Below are 21538 nucleotides of genomic sequence, written 5' to 3'. Positions count from 1 at the left end.
GTCTTAACCACTAAGTATAAGTTTAGACCATGTACTAAAAACTGGTAGTTGCAATATATTTTGCAACATTAGCTGCAGTTAAATACTGACTACAGTAAAATCCTTTTACAAAAGTTTGTAAAATACACATTACCATTAGACAGTCACCTGATTATGGCCACTGAGCAGTCAAAACATTGTAAAAGATAAATAACAATAAACACTCTATTCAAAACTCTGCATCTTTGGACTTTTGTTTAATGTTTAGTGTGTTTTTTATCATTTCCAGTCTTTGGGACAAGCCTATTCCAAAGCTATGACAAGAATTATCTCTTTTGAAGAAGTTTTTTTTTATCATTATAACATGCTGTAATCTCTTATTCAAGGCAGATAATCTTATATGGGTAATACTTACAATTATCTACTACATGTGATTTATATGTACGGTAATTGTAACTATATGTGATTTATATGTGGTAGCTACTGTTATGTTTAATTTACGTAGACAGTATCTGTATATATAAAACTTAATGTGATTTACATACACCAGCTGGAATTGACTGAATGTGGTTTATATAGACAACAGCAATAAGTAAATACATGTGATTTGTGTGCAGTAGTTATAAGTAAATACATGTGATTTGTGTGCAGTAGTTATAAATAAATACATGTGATTTGTGTGCAGTAGTTATAAGTAAATACATGTGATTTGTGTGCAGTAGTTATAAGTAAATACATGTGATTTGTGTACAGTAGTTATAAGTAAATACATGTGATTTGTGTGCAGTAGTTATAAGTAAATACATGTGATTTGTGTACATGGTAGCCATAAGAAACTACATCTAATTTATATACTGTAGCTGTAAGCAACTATATGTGATTTATTTAGACAGTAGCAATATATGCTTACATGCGATTTATGTGGATTATATCGAAAGCTTATATTTAGAGTATACATGTAACTACCTTTGATTAATATGAACTGCAGGAATGAGTAGGTACTTGTAGTCAATGTAGATGGTAGTTACTGTTAACTACTACATTTAATTATGATCTATATGGATGGTAGCAGTGGTTAACTGCTACATTTTAATTATGATCTGTATGGATGGAGTGATTAACTATTACATTTAATTATGGTCTATATTTGTGTTAGCAGTGGTTAACTAGTATATTTAATTATCAACTCTATGGATGGTAGCAATTGTTAACTGCTACATTTAATTATGATCTATATGGTTGGTAGCAGTGGTTTACTACATTCAATTATGATCTTTATGGACAGTAGCTATGGTTAACTAATACATTTAATTATGATTTGTATGGATAGTAGTTATGGTTTAGTACTACATTTAGTTATGATCTATATGGATGGTAGCAATGGTTAATTACTACATTTCATTATGGTCTATATGGATGGTAGTTATGGTTAATTACTACATTTAATTATGGTCTATATGGATGGTAGCACAGGTTAACCACTGTATTTAATTATTTATGGTTGCTGTTTTTAACACTGGAATAGTTTGTGTTTGTTTTTATTGGAAGCATTATAACCCTCAAACTGTTTATATATGAGTGAAGGTCAGTGAGTATATCACAAGAGTTTTACAGAAATAAATTTAAATTTGGTTACTTTAAGCTAATATCAGCCTGTGTCCATAATCGTGAAATCAAAATGTGGTTTATAACTCAAGTTTTGTTTTTGTATGATTTTTAATTTCTTAATTACTTAATGAAATATTTAAATACACTCTTAATCCTCACATGTGTGATGCCTCTTCACTCTGAATTACCAATTTTAAGATTTTTTTTCTGCCCTTATTTGCTTTTCTAGGTTTAACATGGATTACACACTCCTACTACAGATATTTTCAACCATAATGTAGGTTTCTAACCTCCAAGTTTCTTGCTTTCTGAATATTTAAATAATAAAGACATACCTACGTTCCACATCTTGTCTTTCAGAAAATGTTAATGATTCTCTCTGACATTTACTATTGGATCATTTATAACCAATACAAGAAAGATCTCATTTAAGTGAATTTTATACAGATCTAGATTTAAAATGTTTTCTCTCAATTTTTTTGTTTGTCACTGTCTAATCTCAGCTTAGCCAGGTAATGGAATTTTTAACTCATTTGACCCTCTTGAATTATAGTAATTTTAGGACATTCTGTTTTTTGTTAGTGATTTTTTTCCCAGCATATTGCATTTTAAAATATAAAATTTCATTTGTTTTTCAACAGTATTGTGACCTAAAAGTAGGTTTACTGTGTTTCATTAGCTTTCTTTGTCAGAGTATAAAAATATAAAATTTCGAACATGAGCACTACATTTCCTGCTTTTTGTTAACCTAATTTTTTTTTTTTTATTATTATTATTATTTTATTTATTTATTATTGTATAAGAAACTAAAATGTAAAAATTTGAAACTTGATTGATAGGTGAGATAAGAATTTTTTTTTTAATTGCTTGTGATAATATGAGCACGCTGTGGAATGATTTTATGATTTGACATGCTTGCTGGTAACATGACCCTTTGTTTATGCAAAGTTATCCTGCCGTGAGGAACGGCTTTTGCCATAGTATGAGATAGTCAAAGTGGAACTATAAATGAGTAAAAGTGAATTAACTTTTGAAGTCTGTGGCTTTGACAGTAAGAATAAATAATGAACAATTATATGTTACGATGTGCATTCATTCTCAAAAGAGGAAAATATTATTTAAATTTGTAATGTATTTTCAGTTTTACTTTTTTACATTGCTCATTTCACCACTGTAGTGTTAAGGTAGATAAAACAGAAAATAATAGATAAAAATAAACTTCTCATATTCAAGAAGGAGGCTCTCGAGATTATGCAAATAAAATTTGGAAACTGCAAGATGCAGAAGAGAATCACTGTACTCAGACTAAAGGAAAAACTACACCATTAAAAAACATTTTGTGTGTGTGTGTGTGTACAACAGACTCGTAATGTTTACTAACAGTTTGCCAAGTTTTGTGATATTATATTAATGAATTTGGAAGTATAGTAAACATTAATTCTCCTATACAGACTTAATCCTGTTGACTGACTTCATGCACATAGGGTAAAATAATATTATTAAAATAGTGAATTACATGAGTAAACTGAGAAATAACAGAGAAACCTCAAAAGCTGAGGCACTTGAAATTCTTTTGGGCAGGTACGGAATAAATTAATCTGAGACACTTCTCTTTTCATTTACTATGATTTTGTTCTCCAGTTACCTCGAGCATGGGATGCACTTGTAGCTGGTTCAATTTTATTATTCATTAGGATCTCTACTAGCCTACTCAAATTAAAATTATTTTGTACAGGATGAGAATAAATTAATCTGAGAGACCTTTGTCTTGGTCAAATACGTCAACTGTAGTTAGATCTTAAATTAGTCAAGAGATTGTAGAGCTTTGAGATAAAATTTGTTGTTCAAAAAAAAAACAGTCCATGGTATGAGCTGCTCATCCATGGCTAAAATTTACAAGAAAAATGCTTAATCTGAACTGAATCAGACATGTTAGAAATAAGGTATTATAATTAATTATGAACACATGAATCTCCAAACCTTCTAAGAACAGAGCAGTAACAAGCTCTGACCACATAGATCTCCAAACCTTCCAACAAAAGGTCGGTAACAAGCTCTCACCACACAAACTGCCAAACCTTCCAACAATAAGTCATTAACAAAGTTCTGAGCATGTAAATTTCCAAACCTTCCAACAATAGGCCAGAAATGACATAATGTTTAGGGATGAAAGAGACCTACTAGACCATGTTGGTTGTCCTATCCTATAAACTAAACTAAAACTATCAAATAAATAAATTTAAGAAAATAAAACTCTTAAAGGTCAGTCCTTATCATGCATATGGTTATAAAGTTTTCTCTTAAACACACTTAAATATACTGCCTCCACAACATTCAAAAGCAACCCATTGCAAAAGTCCACCACTCTGTTAGAAAAATCAAACTGTCTTAGCTGAAAATGACTCGTATTCTGTCAGAATATATATTTGTGTCCCTTAGTCTTACTATTCTTACCATTAAGTGTGAACAAAAATGTAGCATCAACATTATCAATTCCCTTTACAATTTTAAGCACCTTAATTAGCCCCTCTAACTCTTCTTTTTTTCAGGAGAAACAATTTCAGAGATCTTAACTTTATTATATGACACGGTGATGAAGGTTGGTGGGTGGAACTACTTGTTTATACGCTGTAAAAACTACAGCTAATGGAATACCATGTCTTCAGGTGTCAGACAAAAATCCTTATCTAACAATACATCATTCAGTCTCTTGTTAGTCTTGTTTCATTTGTAGCCAATCAGAATAAGAACGTAGAACATTTAAAAGCTACAAATTGTGATATTTTGAAGTGTACTAAAATAAAATTTTGTGAAAATATTCTTCATAAAAAAAATCAAAGTTTAGAGTTTCTTAATTTCCCTTCTGTGACACCCCCCTTATCTTTTTGAAATAAAAAAAAAATTTGTTCCCCCTTTCATCCCATTTGTCTTCCATCCATTGACAGACTGGAGCTGTTACTGAATATCGCAACTTGTCATTGTGATATACACAACACGTTACATGGCATGAAACTTTGCAGTAACACTCAGAATGATATCAGCTTCTCAATGTTTAATGTGGAAAGTACAAGATTTTGCTGAAAACTGTGGTATTTAGAGGGTTTCTAGGATTTATAACATAAAATTGTACAGCTTCTAAAGTAATATATACACAAGTTGCATGTGTCTTATATCTGTTTTATCCTGTGTAACAGTAGTTGCTACTACAACATTAGCATGTTCTTGATTTGTAATTTTACTGTAACAGTATAACATAACTTGTTCTGTAGTGTACTCGGTAATAGTTTTAATTTAAACTTTGTTCTCTGAAACTTTAAAATAAACTTTGGAATCAAAGATGGCAGTTTATATTCATTTTTCATTTTATTATTTAGTTTATATTGTTCTTACATATTTTGGCCCTAGAGATACCCTACTATTGTTTTAACACCTAAACAAAAGTTAGGACAAGGAAAATATGAATACTATTAATCTTACAACTGATGAAGTAATTTGTTTTTCATTAAATTGTAGGTTCCATTATATATTAGCAGATCATAAAGAATGTCCAGTATTACTACACTTGGCTATCTCTTATTGCAGGTTGCCCCAGAAGAATACAAAGCTACAATGTCTCGAGTGAACAGTGTATTGAAGAAGACATTGCCTGTTAATGTCAAGTGGTTATTATGTGGCTGTGTCTGTTGTTGTTGTACATTAGGCTGTTCACTTTGGCCAGTGATATGCCTCAGTAAACGAGTAAGTTATCTTCTTGTCACATTGTGATAACCTGTCACATATCACTGAGAAATTACAGAACATTTTTGAGGTCTGAATGAACATTTTTAAGTAACAAACAAAGCAATTTCTTCACATTATGTTGAATAAACAGTTTGTCTATCTGATGTGATCCTTGGTGAGATCTTTACAGGACTAGCATATCTAATGTGTTCCATGATAGGTCCTTATAAGGTTGGCCTATCTGATGTGTTTCTTAGTCAGTGCTTTCAGAACAACCCCATCTAATGTGTTCCTTAATAAGATCTTATAGCTACAACCTAACCTAGCTGATATGATCCCAAGTGAAATCCTTAGAAGTCCATCCTAGCTGATTAGCATTTAGTTCTTAATATTCTTGACACAAGACCATTACAGGTCCATCCTAGCTAATTAACATGTAGTTCTTAACATTCCTTTCAAGGGACCATTCCATGAAACCCTCTGAACAGGTAAAATAATAAATCTGGTTACTAGTTGCATGATAGTTAAAATATAACTAAATATCTATTAAATAGTCATACATAAGTGTTGTTCATTATGTGGAACGTTTTAAAACCTTTCTGTCTGTGATAGTGATATCTAAGTAAAACAAAATTTCCACTCATTTTGGTTTTTTTTCACCTGTTATGAAAGTATTGTTATATACATTAATGAGTTGTAAAGTTTTAGTTCCATATAAAAGTTGTACAGTATTGGAAACAGTTCTGAAAATGATGAGGAAATAGTTATAAAAGTCATACTTTACTTGTTTTCCTGTTTCATGAGTAAATGAACTGTACTAGAGAGAGTACAATAATGTATTTATACTTTACACTGTGAATAAATAATTGACATACTACACCAGCATAAACCTGTTAACAGTATGGTCATACTATGCCCAGTAGTTGTGTAAATCCAGCTATGAGTCTGAAATAACACATAAAAAACTTGTGGAAATCATAGTTTTGTCTGTTGAAGGATATTCAGTGCAAGAAGTTATAACAAAAGTGTTTCAGCAATAGCTGAAAGATGGCAAAGTACAAATCTTATCAACAACTTTGATGTGAATAAAGGTGTAACATTTTGAATGTTGCCTTGAGAACATAAGATACACATGAAGTGATCACAGTGGATGTTGTAGCTGTTCAAAAGCTGTTGCTGAGAAGAGACCACTAAAACAAATCAAAAGTTTAAAATTAGCATTGGATTACCAACTGTGGAATGAGCAAAACTGGATAAAAAACTTGGTTTTTACAGCTAATTCCTGGTGTGAATTAATCAGGAACAGTCAGTGATTATTTGATGGTGAAGAGTGGGGTTGTATCATAGTCAGTGTACAGAATCTAAAGTGAAACATTGTGGATAACCAGAACACATTTAGGATCAAATCCAAATCACCAGTGTCAGTGATGCATACAAACTTTATACTGGTGATAAGTAGAGGTGTGCTGGATTAACTTGTTCGTTCACAAATATGAATCATCTGCCTGAGATCTACCAGCAACACAATGATCCAAAGAATGTATCAAAAATGGTGAAACAATATTTTGAATGTAAAAAGGCTTTTGGAACTCTTAAAACTTTAGCTTGGCCTGCATAAAGGCCAGGCTATGTGGCCTTATATAAAAATGGTGGAAAGGTAACAAAAGTGTCTTGTAACAGTATTCTACAATTGTAAGTTTATAAACCACATAGGAGCATGAAAGTAAAATCTTTTCTCTGTTTAAAGCAGAAGACTTAGATATCAAAATTCCAATACATTGTGTAGTTTATACTTTGTGTTTTCTGTGTTATTATTAGTAAATTCATTATCTTGTTTCATTTAACCATTTTTTATTCTTGCATGTTCATGACTTGTGTGTTTCAATAATAATTTCCATACTTTATATGCAAAACGGCTCATTTGGGTTGAGAAAATATTTTACATAGAAGAGCAATTAAAGAAGCCTTACTTATACAACAACTTAAACCCAAAATAAACCAATATAAAGAAACGCCTTTATACCTATATTAATATAATAAAATAAATAAAATTATATATTCAAACATCTAATACCGCCCTCTACATTTCGACACACAGTTACACAACCCCTTTCAAACATGTGGTCAGCTTCCGGTCAGTTACCTCTTTCTTTGTGAACCTGACGATCACCGAAGAAGGTCGAAACGTTGTTCGCTCTTCTATGTAAATATTTTCTCAACCCAAACGAGCCGTTTTTGCATATAAATTTCTCAACAAGTGGGTTTCTCGACATCACTGATTATAATTTCCATACTGTATGTATGTATGTATAAATTTTAAAATGTTGTAACCTCTGTTTTCAATAGACAAGACATTCAATAGAAAAAGTATTGGATTGGGAAAATAGCCATCTTTATCACAAAGTAAGTATCTTCACCTTAAACTTTCCTTATTAAATGATATTGTAATAAATGTGTTAAACTATATATTAGTTGGTCTTAGTTTTCCACATAAACTTTATTTGTTGGTACACTTATACATACCCCTGTAATTATTTTATTTATTTTCTATGGAAGATATGTCTATATTTGAAAATGTTATCATACTTAAATTTCGTAAGACCTACGTAATGACATTTCTTTTTGTTACAGTTTTTGCACCAAAATTAGTTTGAAATACCAGTTTTATTTTGTTCAGAAAAATAGTTCATGTACCTAATCATTAAAGTCAGGTGGCAAACAATAAAAGTTTGTTGATTCATTTGCTAGTACAATACTTCTTAAACTTTCTTTATTTTGAATAAAAGTTCAGGTATGGTCTTACATTTATTGATAAACAGCAGTTAAAAATGTAGTCAGGTCACTTGTTGTGCCTCGGAAATTCCTGTTGTGTAACTCAGCAGTCAACTAGTAAAATGTTTTACATAAACTTCACACAGGAACTTGAATCAGATGAATTATATAGAAACTCCCACAAAAGTCAAGTATTTTTTTCATAAAAATCGTTGTAGTTTTCTGTGAAACAGTATTTGTAGGTCCTACATATATTTGTGCAAAACATAATACAGTTTGTTTAATTGAGAAGCATGCTATTTGTAAAATCTGGAGAAAGTAACATACCATCACTTGTTCTGGATGATATTTCACAAAGTGTCATATGTAATTCCATGTAGTATGTCTGTATTGACACAGACTTAGTATGACATATCAGGTATATGTTCAGGGTCCTGTAGATAATTTTGTATTCCAGCATTAATATTTTATAATTACATGTTATAATGGACATTTTCACCAGTGATATGTATTTTATGTCAGGTAAAGTTTAATATTTCATTGAGCCCATAAGTTATTGCTATATCATCATTTGTTAGAGATCAATTGCTAAGAAACATTTCTGGACATCACTATATTTTTATGCAACCAAATATTCACAGGTAACTTAATTATTAGTATTATTATTGTTGTTGTTGTGGCTTTTGTTTGTATTCTGAAATGTTATTTGGATTACAAGTTTTGTCTCGAAAAAACACAAATGTTGACCTTGTCCTCATCTTTACTGTCTCTGCTCTGAACATGGAATATTCAAATATTGGTGAGCTCTCTCCTTGTTGGTTATGTTAGAAACAGTAGTTTTCACTATGTACCTATTACATGACAGTTTATTTTTACTTTCAAAATGTAGGTGTTGCTCCTGATGTCATTTTTATTGTTTATGGAACAATACATGATCTGTTGGTTTTCAGATAGACAAGAAACTGTTCTCAGTTCATTGATTATTGTACTGTGGTACTTGTGGTACTACTGTTTACCTTACTGATGTCAGGCTCAGGTCAGTGATAGTAGGGCAGATTTTGAAGGTAAAAAAAAACCTTCACAGGTGAATTCTCTCTGTCTTGTAGAGGAAGGACTTGAAGCCCAACTGTCACATCAGGATATCTAACAAACCTGTATAAATCAACAGCATGAGAATGACTCATCTATAACTTCTTAGACTAATGATTTAAGATCTTAGTACAATGCAAGATGATGTGGTTGTTGGATCCACATAACAGTTCTTGTAAAATTATATCCATGGTATGATTGGTGAAAATTGAGCCTGGTCATTCAGTCAGCTAGCACACGGTCTGATGTCTGTTGCACTTAAAACCTTGTTCTCAATTGACTTGCCTTCACTAATTTACAGCTACGTTATTTCTATTTTTGCCACTGTTGATACACACATTGTACATATATGTATACTTGAATTACTTTCATATGAAACATTTAATTATGTACATTGTTTGAAGCATAAATGAGACATATTTAAGAAGTGCTTTGTAATTCTTATGTCTGATTTAGCTTGGTCTTCACTGGAGGTTAGGAAAGCAAAGAAAGGATTCAACTACTATGATGGAATATGTAAGTATATCTGAATTCTAAGTATGTATCAATATTGCTAACAGAGTTTAACTCTCTCTGTGTGAGGGCTGGATCACTTTGACTGAACATATAACCACTGGGTAGCTATATAAGTGTACTGACCCTAACGTTTAATGTGGTAAGCATATCTTCATGGAAGTATGGTGAGCTTTTGATAAATGTACCCAGATTTTTTAATCAAGTGTTTTTGCTAAAGATTTATCTACGAATGTATGGAGTCAGAGTGTAACTCTGACGGGTTTGAATGCAAGGTGATTTGGGACATTAAGATTAAAAAATACCTTCTTTTTTTTTCATTTAACAATATTCCTTTTCATAACCTCTGAAAATTCCAAAATGAATATCAAAAGTTTTTCAAAAAGTTTAAATTTTATCATTTAAGTTCTTTACTAATGCTGTACAGTCAGTGTGTTTGACAGACCAAAGAACCACTACAAAAAGTACAAAACAAATCTAATTTACTGTTTTGTTTTTCAAAAGTGATTTTAAAAGAAACAGTTATTCATCCTCAACAGTTTGAGGTGTATAACAGTTTACACCCATCTTTATTAAAACATTGATCATAATAAATTATGGGTTGTGTCTGATTTAAATTGTTGTACATTACACTATGTAATAAAATTTTTACTACTTCTTGTTCCTGGACAGAAAGTGTTATTTCCCAATTGCTTATGTCTAAAGTATATAGAAATGACCTATTTTTCTCTTCAAACTTTGATTTTGTGACCTGGGAGCGTATATTGAAAACATAATGGAAGACTATATTTGGGGGCTGATACATGAAAGTGATTTACGTTACAGTCACAAATCTCAAAAACTACTCACTTCTAAACATTTTTGTTCATTTTTGTATAACTTTAATATAAATACATGTAAATCTTGATTCATATGTTGTTTTATTCAGACCTTATGTAAATGAACATGTTCAAATTTGCCAGTTTTTACAAAGAAAATAGGTTAATTTCTAAATTTCATTATCCAAGTCACAAAAGCAAAGTTTGAAGGGAATAATGGCCATTTTCTGTACTTTTACAACATAAACAATTAAGAAATAAAGCACACTGTCCAGGAACAAAATTTGTGTTACATAGTGTAATAACATAGATGTATAGCTCAAACATTAAATGATGTAATGCATACCTTATGGAGAAATATTTTTACTGTTATTATCTGATCTGATCTAAACTTGTGTAATGTTTTGAATTTTGTAATTCTGTCATCTTAGTTACTTTAAAAAACATTATATTAAAAATACACATTGAAAACAAGAAATTTCAAAATCATATCTTACCTACTTTCACACAAAGTTTTCCAGGCTTGTACTGCTTACCACTAGCATTGTTACTCTCATTTATTAGTGTATAATAACACCAATGATCATGTGACAACCCTCTGCTAATAAGTGTGACATTATCCCTATAGTAACTAGCTCCCTCTTTAATCATGCGCATGTTAATCAGTCTTACTGATTAATCATAATTTTTCATTCCAGTTTAATTAACCTATCCACACTTTTTTATTTTCATGTATTTCTACTTCAGTTAATTTATTTTACATTTTCATTGTGTTTCTTGGAGAGTTACAATTTATTTTTCATTCTCATTCAATTTTGGGAATTCTGCTCTCACAGTTTCAGGTAGTTGTAGACATGACTGCTGTTACTGCACGAGTAGAAATATCAACTAGGTCCAATGAGTTGAAACTACAATTCTCAGCCCATGAAGTGATGACTCTGGTCTGTTGGGACTTGACCACTTTCATGCAACATTCAGAACACACAAATGATTATCCTAACAAGGGTTTTCCTTGATCTTTTAGTTTTTGATTTGGACAGCATTTTTCCCCCACCTGAATAAGCCTTTCAGTTATGTGTCATTTTGGGGACTTGCAGGTATCTTCTTTCTCTTTTCACCAACCCACTATCAGTTCAGTGTGGAATTCTGGTTTTTTGTGAACGGAGATAAGATATCATTAGAAAAGTTGATATTTTCCTAAACTACAAATGTCTTTCTGATAGGAATTACCTCCTTTCATATTTCCCACCCATTGTTCCCACTTCTGTTCAGCTTAGGAAAATTCTTAAGGCCAATGAACATAAAGAAAAAGTATGCATTTTGCGTTGTTAGACTTAACGACTTATTTGAGTAGAGCTTTGAAAGATGAAAATAAGAAAAGGGAAAATAAATATAAAAAACTTTTTTAGCATTTAATAGGGAAAATGCGAACACTATGGAATTAGCCTAAATACTAACTGGTTAAAAGTTGAAGACCACACCAAAAAGAAGTGCTAAACAAGGTAGGAAATGCCCAACAAGAGGTCTCAGTAGTGAGTTGCACAGCCATCATTGCGAATAACTTCAAAAATTTGCTTTGGCATGGTCGGTATAAGCGTTTGCAGAAGGCTGGCTGGAATGTTATTCAAAGTGGTGAAGATGGCTTCATGAAGATCATGCACTGTTTGGAATTGACATCCATTTCTATAGACTTCCCTTGCCATCCACCCCCAAACATTTTCAATGGGGTTCAGTTTGGGCAAACACGCTGAATGATTAAAAAAAATCATGTTATTCGCCACGAAAAAATCCTTTGTCCTGCAGGCATCGTGGATTGCAGGGTTGTTCTGCTGAAAGATCCAGTCATTTCCACACAAGCAAGGGCCTTCAGTCAATAAGGATGCTCTCTCCAACATACCAGTGTAGCCATCTGCTGTTTGATGCCCCTGTATAACCTGAAGCTCCATTGTTCCATGGAAGAAGAAAGCACCCCAGATCATGATGGAAACTCCTCAACTGTGTCATGTAGAAAATGTCTCCGGTGGGATATCCTTATCGTGCCAGTGACGTTGGAAGCCATCTGGACCATCCAGGTTAAATTTTTTTCTCATCAGGGAACAAAACCTTCTTTCACTTTTCTATGTCCCATGTTTGCTTCTCAGCAAAGTTTTAACCAAGCTGTTTCATTGTATGGAAGGAGGCATGGCCTTTGAAGACGTTTACAGTTTTTAAAGCCTTTCTCTCGTAGATGTCGTCTTATTGTTCTTGAGCTGGATTCTGTGTCTGTAAGGGCCTTAATCTGGTTTGACAATCGGCTGGTGTCTTGCCAGACAACCCATTAAATCCTTCTGCTCAAAGCCAGCAAAATTTTCTTGAGCCAACCACTTGAAATTCTCATTCTTTATTCCTCAGGGTCTTTTAAAAAATTTGCAACACCAGTTTTACTATGCCCAATCTCACCAGCGATGGCACATTGAGAAACCCCAAGCTTTTGAAGCTCGACAATTCTGCCACGTTGAAACTCTGTCAATGTTTTTGCCTTTTCCATGTTTTTACCCAATGTAACACAGGAGATGTTGACAACAATAATGCTTGAACACAAATGACTAAATTGTGTTACATGTTTACTGATTAATGCTTCGTTTCAGTGTGGTCTTAAACTTTTAACCAGCTGGTATTTAGGCTAATTTCATAGTGTTCACATTTTCCCTATTAAATGCTAAAAAAATTTTTATTTTCCCTTTTTTTATTTTCATCTTTCAAAGCTCTCCTCAAATGAGTGGTTGAGTCTAACAATACAAAATGCATATTTTTTCTTTATGTTCATTGACCTTAAGATTTTGGCCAGCAGTATACTTATGTTTGATCCACTGATTAAACTTAAGCCTGCTTTTTAAATATTGATACTTATACATCTAATAATTTTTATTTATTTCAAATATGTACTTAAACAGTAACAAACACCAAGGAAAGAATGTCCTATAACTATACTAATTTAACAGACTTTGTAAGTAAGGCATAAGTGCCTTAAAATAATTATTTTAGCTGTTTGATCTTAACATCACAATAGCATTTGGATCTGTAGGCAAAATAACTCCTGAAAACGAGGTAGCATTTTATGCCAGTTGGTAAATTAAAACTGTCTTTCTATTGGTTATAAGTGATGTAATGACAAATAACAGATAACTGTTGACAGTTTATGAAAGACAGGACATGATTGGGAAAGTATGTCAAATGGGTTTGAATTTCTGGTTATATCTCCATAAATAAATAGGGTTGAAGTCTCTAAACTTTTAGACAATACCTAAGTAGTGTCTATAGTGTAATGAGTTATTTGTGTTTAAACATGAGACATCAGAGTTGGAGCAAACAAATGCTATGTTACATGTACAAGTGAGGATTGAGAATGTATTTACATATGCTCTTCAAAAAAAAAAAAAAGCACAAAAGGCAAAATTTGAGACAAATTGTTAAGTTTATTCCAGGTAGTTCTGTATGACATGTGTGAAACTTTGCACATGCACTGCTGCACATCCAAAGTCCACGCTCACTGGTTGAAGTTTAACGTCACTCAACGTCAATAATGAGTATGCCCCCGTGAACATCAATAACTGCTTGGCATCTCTTGCCCATGGAAGCGATGAGATGACGAATCACATCCTGTGGAATGACTGTCCACTCAGCCTGCAAAGCTGCTGCAAGCTGAGGTAGAGTCTGTGGTTAAGGTTGTCGCCGTCGCAGACGTCTGTTCAACTCGTCCCAAAGGTGTTCGATGGGGTTTACATCTGGTGATCTGGAGGGCCAGGGAAGAACATTGATGTTGTGGTGTCTCAAGAAGACAGTGGTGGGTCGAGCTGTGTGAGGACGGGCGTTGTCATGTTGAAAAACGTCGTTGACGTTCACCATGATGGGTTGCACATGGGGCCTAAGAATCTCGTCGACAGTTGTGTACGGTCTGATCGGAAATCCTACGCAGCCCTGGTATGGTTGAGGCAGTAGATGTTGCAGTGGTGGTCCTATCCAAAAGGTGACGTAACCGGATGTAGCGATCTTGTGCGGGCGTGGTCACATGAGGTCTGCCAGATCGTGGACGGTCACAAGTTGATCCATGTTGTTGGTGACGATTCCATAGCCTTGTGATGGTGCTTGGGTGGACATTCACATCTCTGGCAACATCTGATCGAGATTTGCCTGCCTCCAAGCGACCAATGGCATTGTTGCATTGTGCTTCAGTCAGTCTTGGCGTAACTGTATTGCGTGTCGGTGGCTTAACACTGAGCTATGGAAACCGAGAACCCGTCACTTTTATAGGGATTTTGCACATGTTGCACTTGCAGAACATGCAGATCTCTCAAACAAATTTATTGGACACAAATGCGTTTTGGCGAAAAAAAAAATCCAATGTTTTCCTGACAATCAGTGCCTCTGCTTCAAAGTGCACAACTTTTATTGTCATTTTGATCTGACAATCAGTGCCTTAACACATGTAACATCACATACTCTGAGCTTGTAACGTTATTACATATATTTCTCTTCAAAATAACAAAAATGGTTGTTATTCAACCCTTGGTTGAATGGTTTGTGTGAAAACTACATTTTTACATTGCTTGAAGTTTTGAAAAGAGTGTGTAACAACCTTTCTAATACAAAATATTTGTACAATCAGAAGATAAAGATGCGAGTAGACTGGGGATTTAGAATTTTGAGAAAAGGAATATCTCATATGCTTAAAAACATTGGCAAAAAAAAAATAATATGGATCAATTTGGGGAACCAGAACATCCAGAAAGAGACCAGCAACAAGTTCTACCCCAGCTGTATTAAGCAAAATGCAGTGTCTAGAAATAATCCACAAATGCAAAGGTTAGTGACAAAAGCCTCCATGTGCCCTAAGCAACAGTAGAACACAGTAAGATCAAGAATGATCTTCATCTGGAACTGAGACCAATTATGGTTCACTAAAAAAAGCATTCCAGTCATACCTTCAAGCAGATAGAAGATGAAATGAGTATTCAGGTTATTTTGTGTGAAAACGTATTGTGCAATTGGACTATGGAAATTGGCATCAAGTAACTGTTGTCTTCTTTCAGTAGATTAAATATGGAAAAATAATGGATGAGTGGGGTGCTTTCGACACAACAGTTTTCTGTCAGAGCCTTTGCATTGGAAACTATGCTGCATTGCTACTGGGAAAATGTACAGTTGTCAACAAAACATGGCTGGATGTGGGGACATTGACTGTAACAACATAATGAGATTCCAAAATAGTTTTAATATAAGGTACTCACCAACAGTATCTGTAATCAGTAAATACTATTCAGGGACTGTTTCAAAAGCTTTTCCTCTCTGCTTCGTTGTAATGTTTTGGGAAGTGGTAGATGCTGGAAATAAACAGGTAGTACAATGAGTTAAAACTGTAGCATTGTTTGTTTGATACAAGTTGTGTGTTAACTTATGAAGTGGTGATTTAACAGTAACTGTCATTGGCTTGTATTGATTTTGATGATGTAACACATTAGGACCTAAAAGTAATAAATTTCTGGTAGGAATATATAATTTCTTAAATCTGAAATGAAATTTTTAACATGTCATTTTGTATACATGCAAAGTCAAATATTTGGTTGTAATTATTTGTTTTCAGGTTCTATTGATAGAGTTCATCCCAAAAATTCCAATTCATCGACCAGACTAGTTAATGGACTTGTGTCCCAGCTGGGAACAAAATATATAGTTGCCTAAAAATAAGTAAATTTATGTGTGTCTTGTCTTGGTTACTGTGTAATATATCTGTACCCTGCACACAGTATCTAGTAATGGTACTTTTGTTCAATATTTTGAAAGAGTTGCTTGTGGACATCAATTGTATTGATTTGTCCGTCAATAGTAATTAAAATTAAAAAAAAAAAACTTTTGAATTCCCTTAGTCTACCGAGTTTCACAAGTTTATAGGGGGCAATTTACCATTGGATAAAGGATTAGTTTGCTGTCAAAATAGTGGATTTAGTGACAACAAAATACAAATTTCATGGTAAAGAAAGACACACAAATCTATTAAGTTACATTTTTTTAAGCATTTATTTATTTAGTACATGATACTTGTAATATGTTGATAATAAATGTTAGAACTTCTTTGTTTTAAAAATACCACTCCAAAACCTTCTATAAAGAGTGAAATATACTTTCAGCTATTAATTAACCAGTCTTTTTTTTTTTTTACTGGAATATAAATTGAACAATTAACTTGGTTTTAAAATTTAATAGTTTTATTTCCAGTAATTATGTTTCTGTTATTTGTTATGGTGTTTTGTATTTATTTTCCCTTTAAAATATTTTTTCGTGTTCATAAGCTGAAATAAAGTTTAAATAGTGTTGAAAAAACAACAACATTGGTATCAAAAGAAGAGCCTAAAGTAACTAAAATAGTTTATTATTAAGTCTGTGTTACACATGTTCTGCTGATGTGTTACACATGTTCTGCTGATGTGTTACACATGTTCTGCTGATGGGTCACAACCTAAACAGAATCTGGCATGATGTAAGCTCTAAAATCTGTTTTCTCTACAAACCTAAACTAATCTAAATCATATTTTTTGTTTGTCATTAAGTTTATGGCTACAAAACATTGTGTTTTTTTTTCAGATCAAAACCTTTATCTTACTATCCTGCATTATTTTATTTTAATGAGAAAATTATATTTATGTAAATAATTGTTAAAACAGTTTCATGAATATAGTAAGTTAGCTGTTATTATCTTGTTGTTGAAGTAGAAAGCACGCTATACTATTTTATTAAATCTGAAAAGAAAATTTCAATGTATCAAAGTTCTTAGAATTTTATTCATCTTAATTTTGGCCTATGAATAGTGTGACACCATGAGCAGAACTTAAATTACTTAGAGAAAACAAACAAGGAATATGGAACTGTAAATAAATAATATTAGTGGTTAAATCCTAAATGCATATTTTCAGATCTCTTTATTTTGCATTAATCCCACCATAAAGATAACAGCAATAAGTGATCCAGGTGTGTATGATTTAAAAAAAAAAACAATACTAAGTGAGGTATGGTCTCAATACATGTTTTTCTTTTCACTAAACTTGAGATAATTTATATTAGACTTGGCTGTTTTTTGTTACAGGTGAAATTTAATTTATTACGTAGTTTTTCTACTGAGGTAGTAGATGTTTAACGGCTCATCTGACGATAACTTTATTAACTAAGTTGACTTATTATCAAGATAGCTGTGCAATGATCAAAATACTGCTGACCAAAATTTGCTCCTCATTTCTTTTAGAATTAGATTCATAATTCACTCTCAACACTTTCCCTGTCAAGTTTATAGATAAACAACTCTTCCAGTGCCAAGTTTGTTTTCAGATAATAAAAGGAATGAAATGCATGTAAATTAATGTTTCATTATATTCCAGAAACTGGAAACTAGTAAACTTTGGGAAGTTTAAACAGGAATATCCCTTTCATGGTATTAAAAAATTCCATACTTACTTGACTGTGCCCTCGAGGGTTTGACATGTTGTAGTGAAAGGGGTAAAGGTTGAAACATGCAACTAAATATCATTACTTTTTATCTCTTTATTTTTCACCAAATAGGTTCATAGTTAGCTTTTATTTTAAAAGATTAAAAATAGAGCTGGAGATACTCATCTGCACATTCATTATCTCTTAGTAAACTAGTTTTGTTATGGACATAATAAAAAGATGGACGTTCATTGGACAATTTCAGTAGCAGACATGCTTATATTTGTACCTCTCGTTAAACACGAGTTTTGAAGAATGTAAGATTAAAAATATGTTGTTAGTTTGGAAAGGTATACACGTGCCTGTGATATGTTATACCGTCCGCGCTGTAGTTCAGTTAGTCTGTTATTTAGAATACATTGTGTAAAGAAACTAATCCCTATAAATGGAGTATAAGGAGTGAAAGTGTATACTGTAAGGTTTTTGATATATGTACTTGTAGTATTAGTAGTAGTAGTGTAGAAAACCAAATACTTGTTCACATGTGAAGAGAAGTAATTTTGGTATATCACATTACTGCTTTATGTCTGTTGATAAACAAAGTGCTTGATGCTTTAGTTAAAAAATAGAATTGTGTTATAATATAGACCCACACAATGATGATGCTTTCCTTATTGTGCAGTCGGTAGCTATCATCTATGAGATGTCTTTACATTATGACTGTTTAGCTAGAATGCATTGTATTAATGTTTATTGAAAATATAACTCTTTTTAAATGTAAAGAGCATCTGGGACTTGGAAAGTTTAGTAGTTGTGTTGTTTAAAGATCTGAGTTTGATAATGAAGTTTTTAATGATTGTCTATTTTTATTCTTAATTGTTTTCAACCGAAATTTCCCCACTACATCAGAGATATAAAGAGTACTGGTTATAAACACATTTTTTAAAATTTGTTTTATCAAATTTTGGTTTAGCAATTCACATGCTTACTTGACATTAATGGAAGTTTAGTCATTAATATAAACAATATTTAGTGCTGTTGTTATGATATACTTTATTTGGTACTACTATGTATGACTGGATGAGTTATGTTCTTTAGAAATTATGATTTTTAATACATGTACTTGATTATCATAAATGGACACATTTTCCCTGTATCTAGTTTGGTTTGTTTAAAACAAGTACTGTGTTTTGAGGTAGGGCTAATTAATTTTTTGGTTGTTTATTCACTAACTAATATGTAAGTTGCTAGAAAATGCAGTTACCTCTCTCATCATTATAATAAAAAACATCAAGGACTATGGTGTAGTTTTAGTAAAATGCAAATAGAGAGGTACATATATAATGCTGTATGTACTGGCTAGGGAAGAAAACAATCCACACAAAAAATAGTACCAAAGGAAGAGGATAACCTATTTGCTGTGAATCCTTGGTAAGAAAAACAAAAGTTAATCTCTGAATAATGCCATGAGTTTTAACAGCCTCACTGATGTATCATGTTGTACTAGTTAAGAAAAAGAAAGATTATAACTGACTCGTGTATCATGTTGTACTAGCTAACTGAAGATGATGCTAATTTTAGTCACATGTTACACTATTTATCATCTTAGCTAAGGAAGATTATGACTGGTACAATTAAAGTGGTAACACGACATTTGCATAATACCTTAAGTACTGTCATGAAAGAAGATAACTTATGTGTAAATATTTATGTAAGGCCTAGTTAAAGGAATATGTTGTGTCACATATTAATATGTATGTCAGGAATGGATAACCTTACTTATATATAAATCTTTATATAAGTACTTGCTAAAGAAGTAGATAATCTCACTTAAGTACAAGTTTCTATGTAAGCCTTAGGTAAAGTGTTAGATTATCTCACTTAAATATAAGCCAAAGGAGTAGATAACTTAAGTGTAGATGTACATGTATGCCTGTCTGAAGGAGTAGATAACCTCACTTAAGTATAAGTTGAAGGAGTAGATAACCTCACTTAAGTATAAGTTGAAGGAGTAGATAACTTGTAGATGTACATGTATGCCTGTCTGAGTAGGTAGTAGATAAAATCTACTGTAAGTATAAGTTGAACTGGAGTTAGATAACTTAAGTGTAGAGTATCACAAAGCTGTATGTTAATAACTGAAGGAGTATAATAAGCTGTGCACTTAAGTAAAAGTTGAAGGAGTGGATAACTGTAAGTTAAATGTACATATGTTTTATTTATAAAGACTAGAATACATTGTTCCATCAGTTGGCTACTCGTATATTTAATAATATTTTTATTTTCCCATAATCCTGATAAAATCTCACAAAGTTTGGCCATTGTAAGAAATTTAGATTAGTCCTAAATGTAATTATTAACTAACAGTGCACAACACTGTTTATAGTGAGTATAGTAATAAACAAAAAATCAAATTATTGTTAATTGAAAGCTATAATAAATAAACAGTGTGATAAATCTTGCATAAGAAGTATACAAACTAGTTGTTGTCTTGAACAACAGTAATGAATTTCTTTAGAAATTGTAATTTTACCATCCCTAGTGTTATACTTTCTCAAAGAAAACTCTGTATGCAATAATTGGTATGTAATGTCAAAAGCTATTCCGATCTGTGAAATTCAAAACATGTTCCAGTTTAAAGTCTGTCTAGTTAACAGTACTAACTTTTCTGTAGTACAATAAAAAACTGTTTATGAAGATGCAAACTAATTGACAAAAAATAAAACAATATAATCATTGTAACAGTGTGAAATGTAATAAAATCCTTAGATAAACTTATTACATACTGCATCTAGAAACTTTAATATCATCTGTTTTTTGTAACAAACACTTAGAACTAGCTATAGGAGTAAGAAACAACTTTCATTTTTCTTCAAAAGTAGAAATGAAACATGTAGAAAGACAAAAATTATAAAAAATAATGATACATAATATGTGAAAACATGCAAGACATTGATATAACATAGATGTGTCTTCCTCACTGTTTACAAAATTGATATACTATCTTCAGGGTTTATAGAATAAAGACGATATACCATCCTCAGGTTTTACAGAATAACAAAGATCTAACATCTTCAGGGTTAACAGTATTACAGAAATCTGCCATTTTCAGGGTCTGTACTATAACAAATATATTGCCATCTCCAGGCTATACAGTATAATAAAGATATGTTTTAACAGTGATATAGTAGTTGGCATCAGAAGCACACAAGTTAGGACAAAAATATTTCTTCACTGTAAATAGAATGCCCAGAAAATATCCTGTCTGTAAGTAAGCAGCATGCCTAGAAAATATACTAAGTATAAAGAATATGGTAAACATGAATGGTGTATAGTGTCTAGAATATTGAAGTAAACAATGCCTTGTTTCTGTTTTGTAATGTTTTGTATGTGATTCAAATGTTGCAAAGAAAGTTCCAACCATTTATATTTAGTATATGTTTAGACATTTGTAAATAAAATGCAAAAACATTTTCAGTTTTGATAATATTTTTATAGAAAGATCTTATGCCAGATGTGCTCAAATAGTTTTTTAGGCAGTATCAAAATTATTAACTTGTTTGGGTGTAATTATATTTTAAATG

At 32.0% G+C, this 21538-nt stretch overlaps 1 protein-coding gene across 1 annotated transcript in view; it reads left to right on the top strand.

Moving 5' to 3' along the window:
- Positions 1-20842, top strand: part of LOC143230001 (cysteine-rich hydrophobic domain-containing protein 2-like) — a 50003-nt gene extending 29161 nt beyond the window's left edge. The window contains exons 3-6 of the mRNA XM_076462939.1: positions 5170-5325; positions 7654-7710; positions 9625-9684; positions 16120-20842. Of these exons, the coding sequence (XP_076319054.1) occupies positions 5170-5325; positions 7654-7710; positions 9625-9684; positions 16120-16170 (324 nt within the window). The 3' untranslated portion in view covers positions 16171-20842. The remainder of the gene's footprint in view (positions 1-5169; positions 5326-7653; positions 7711-9624; positions 9685-16119) is intronic.
- Positions 20843-21538: the final 696 nt, after the last annotated feature.

This window comes from Tachypleus tridentatus, chromosome 10 (genome assembly GCF_004210375.1).
Source record: "Tachypleus tridentatus isolate NWPU-2018 chromosome 10, ASM421037v1, whole genome shotgun sequence".
NCBI classification, from domain to species: domain Eukaryota; kingdom Metazoa; phylum Arthropoda; class Merostomata; order Xiphosura; family Limulidae; genus Tachypleus; species Tachypleus tridentatus.
The sequence above is the reverse complement of the archived record's forward strand: the minus strand, read 5'-3'. Positions and strand labels throughout refer to the sequence as shown.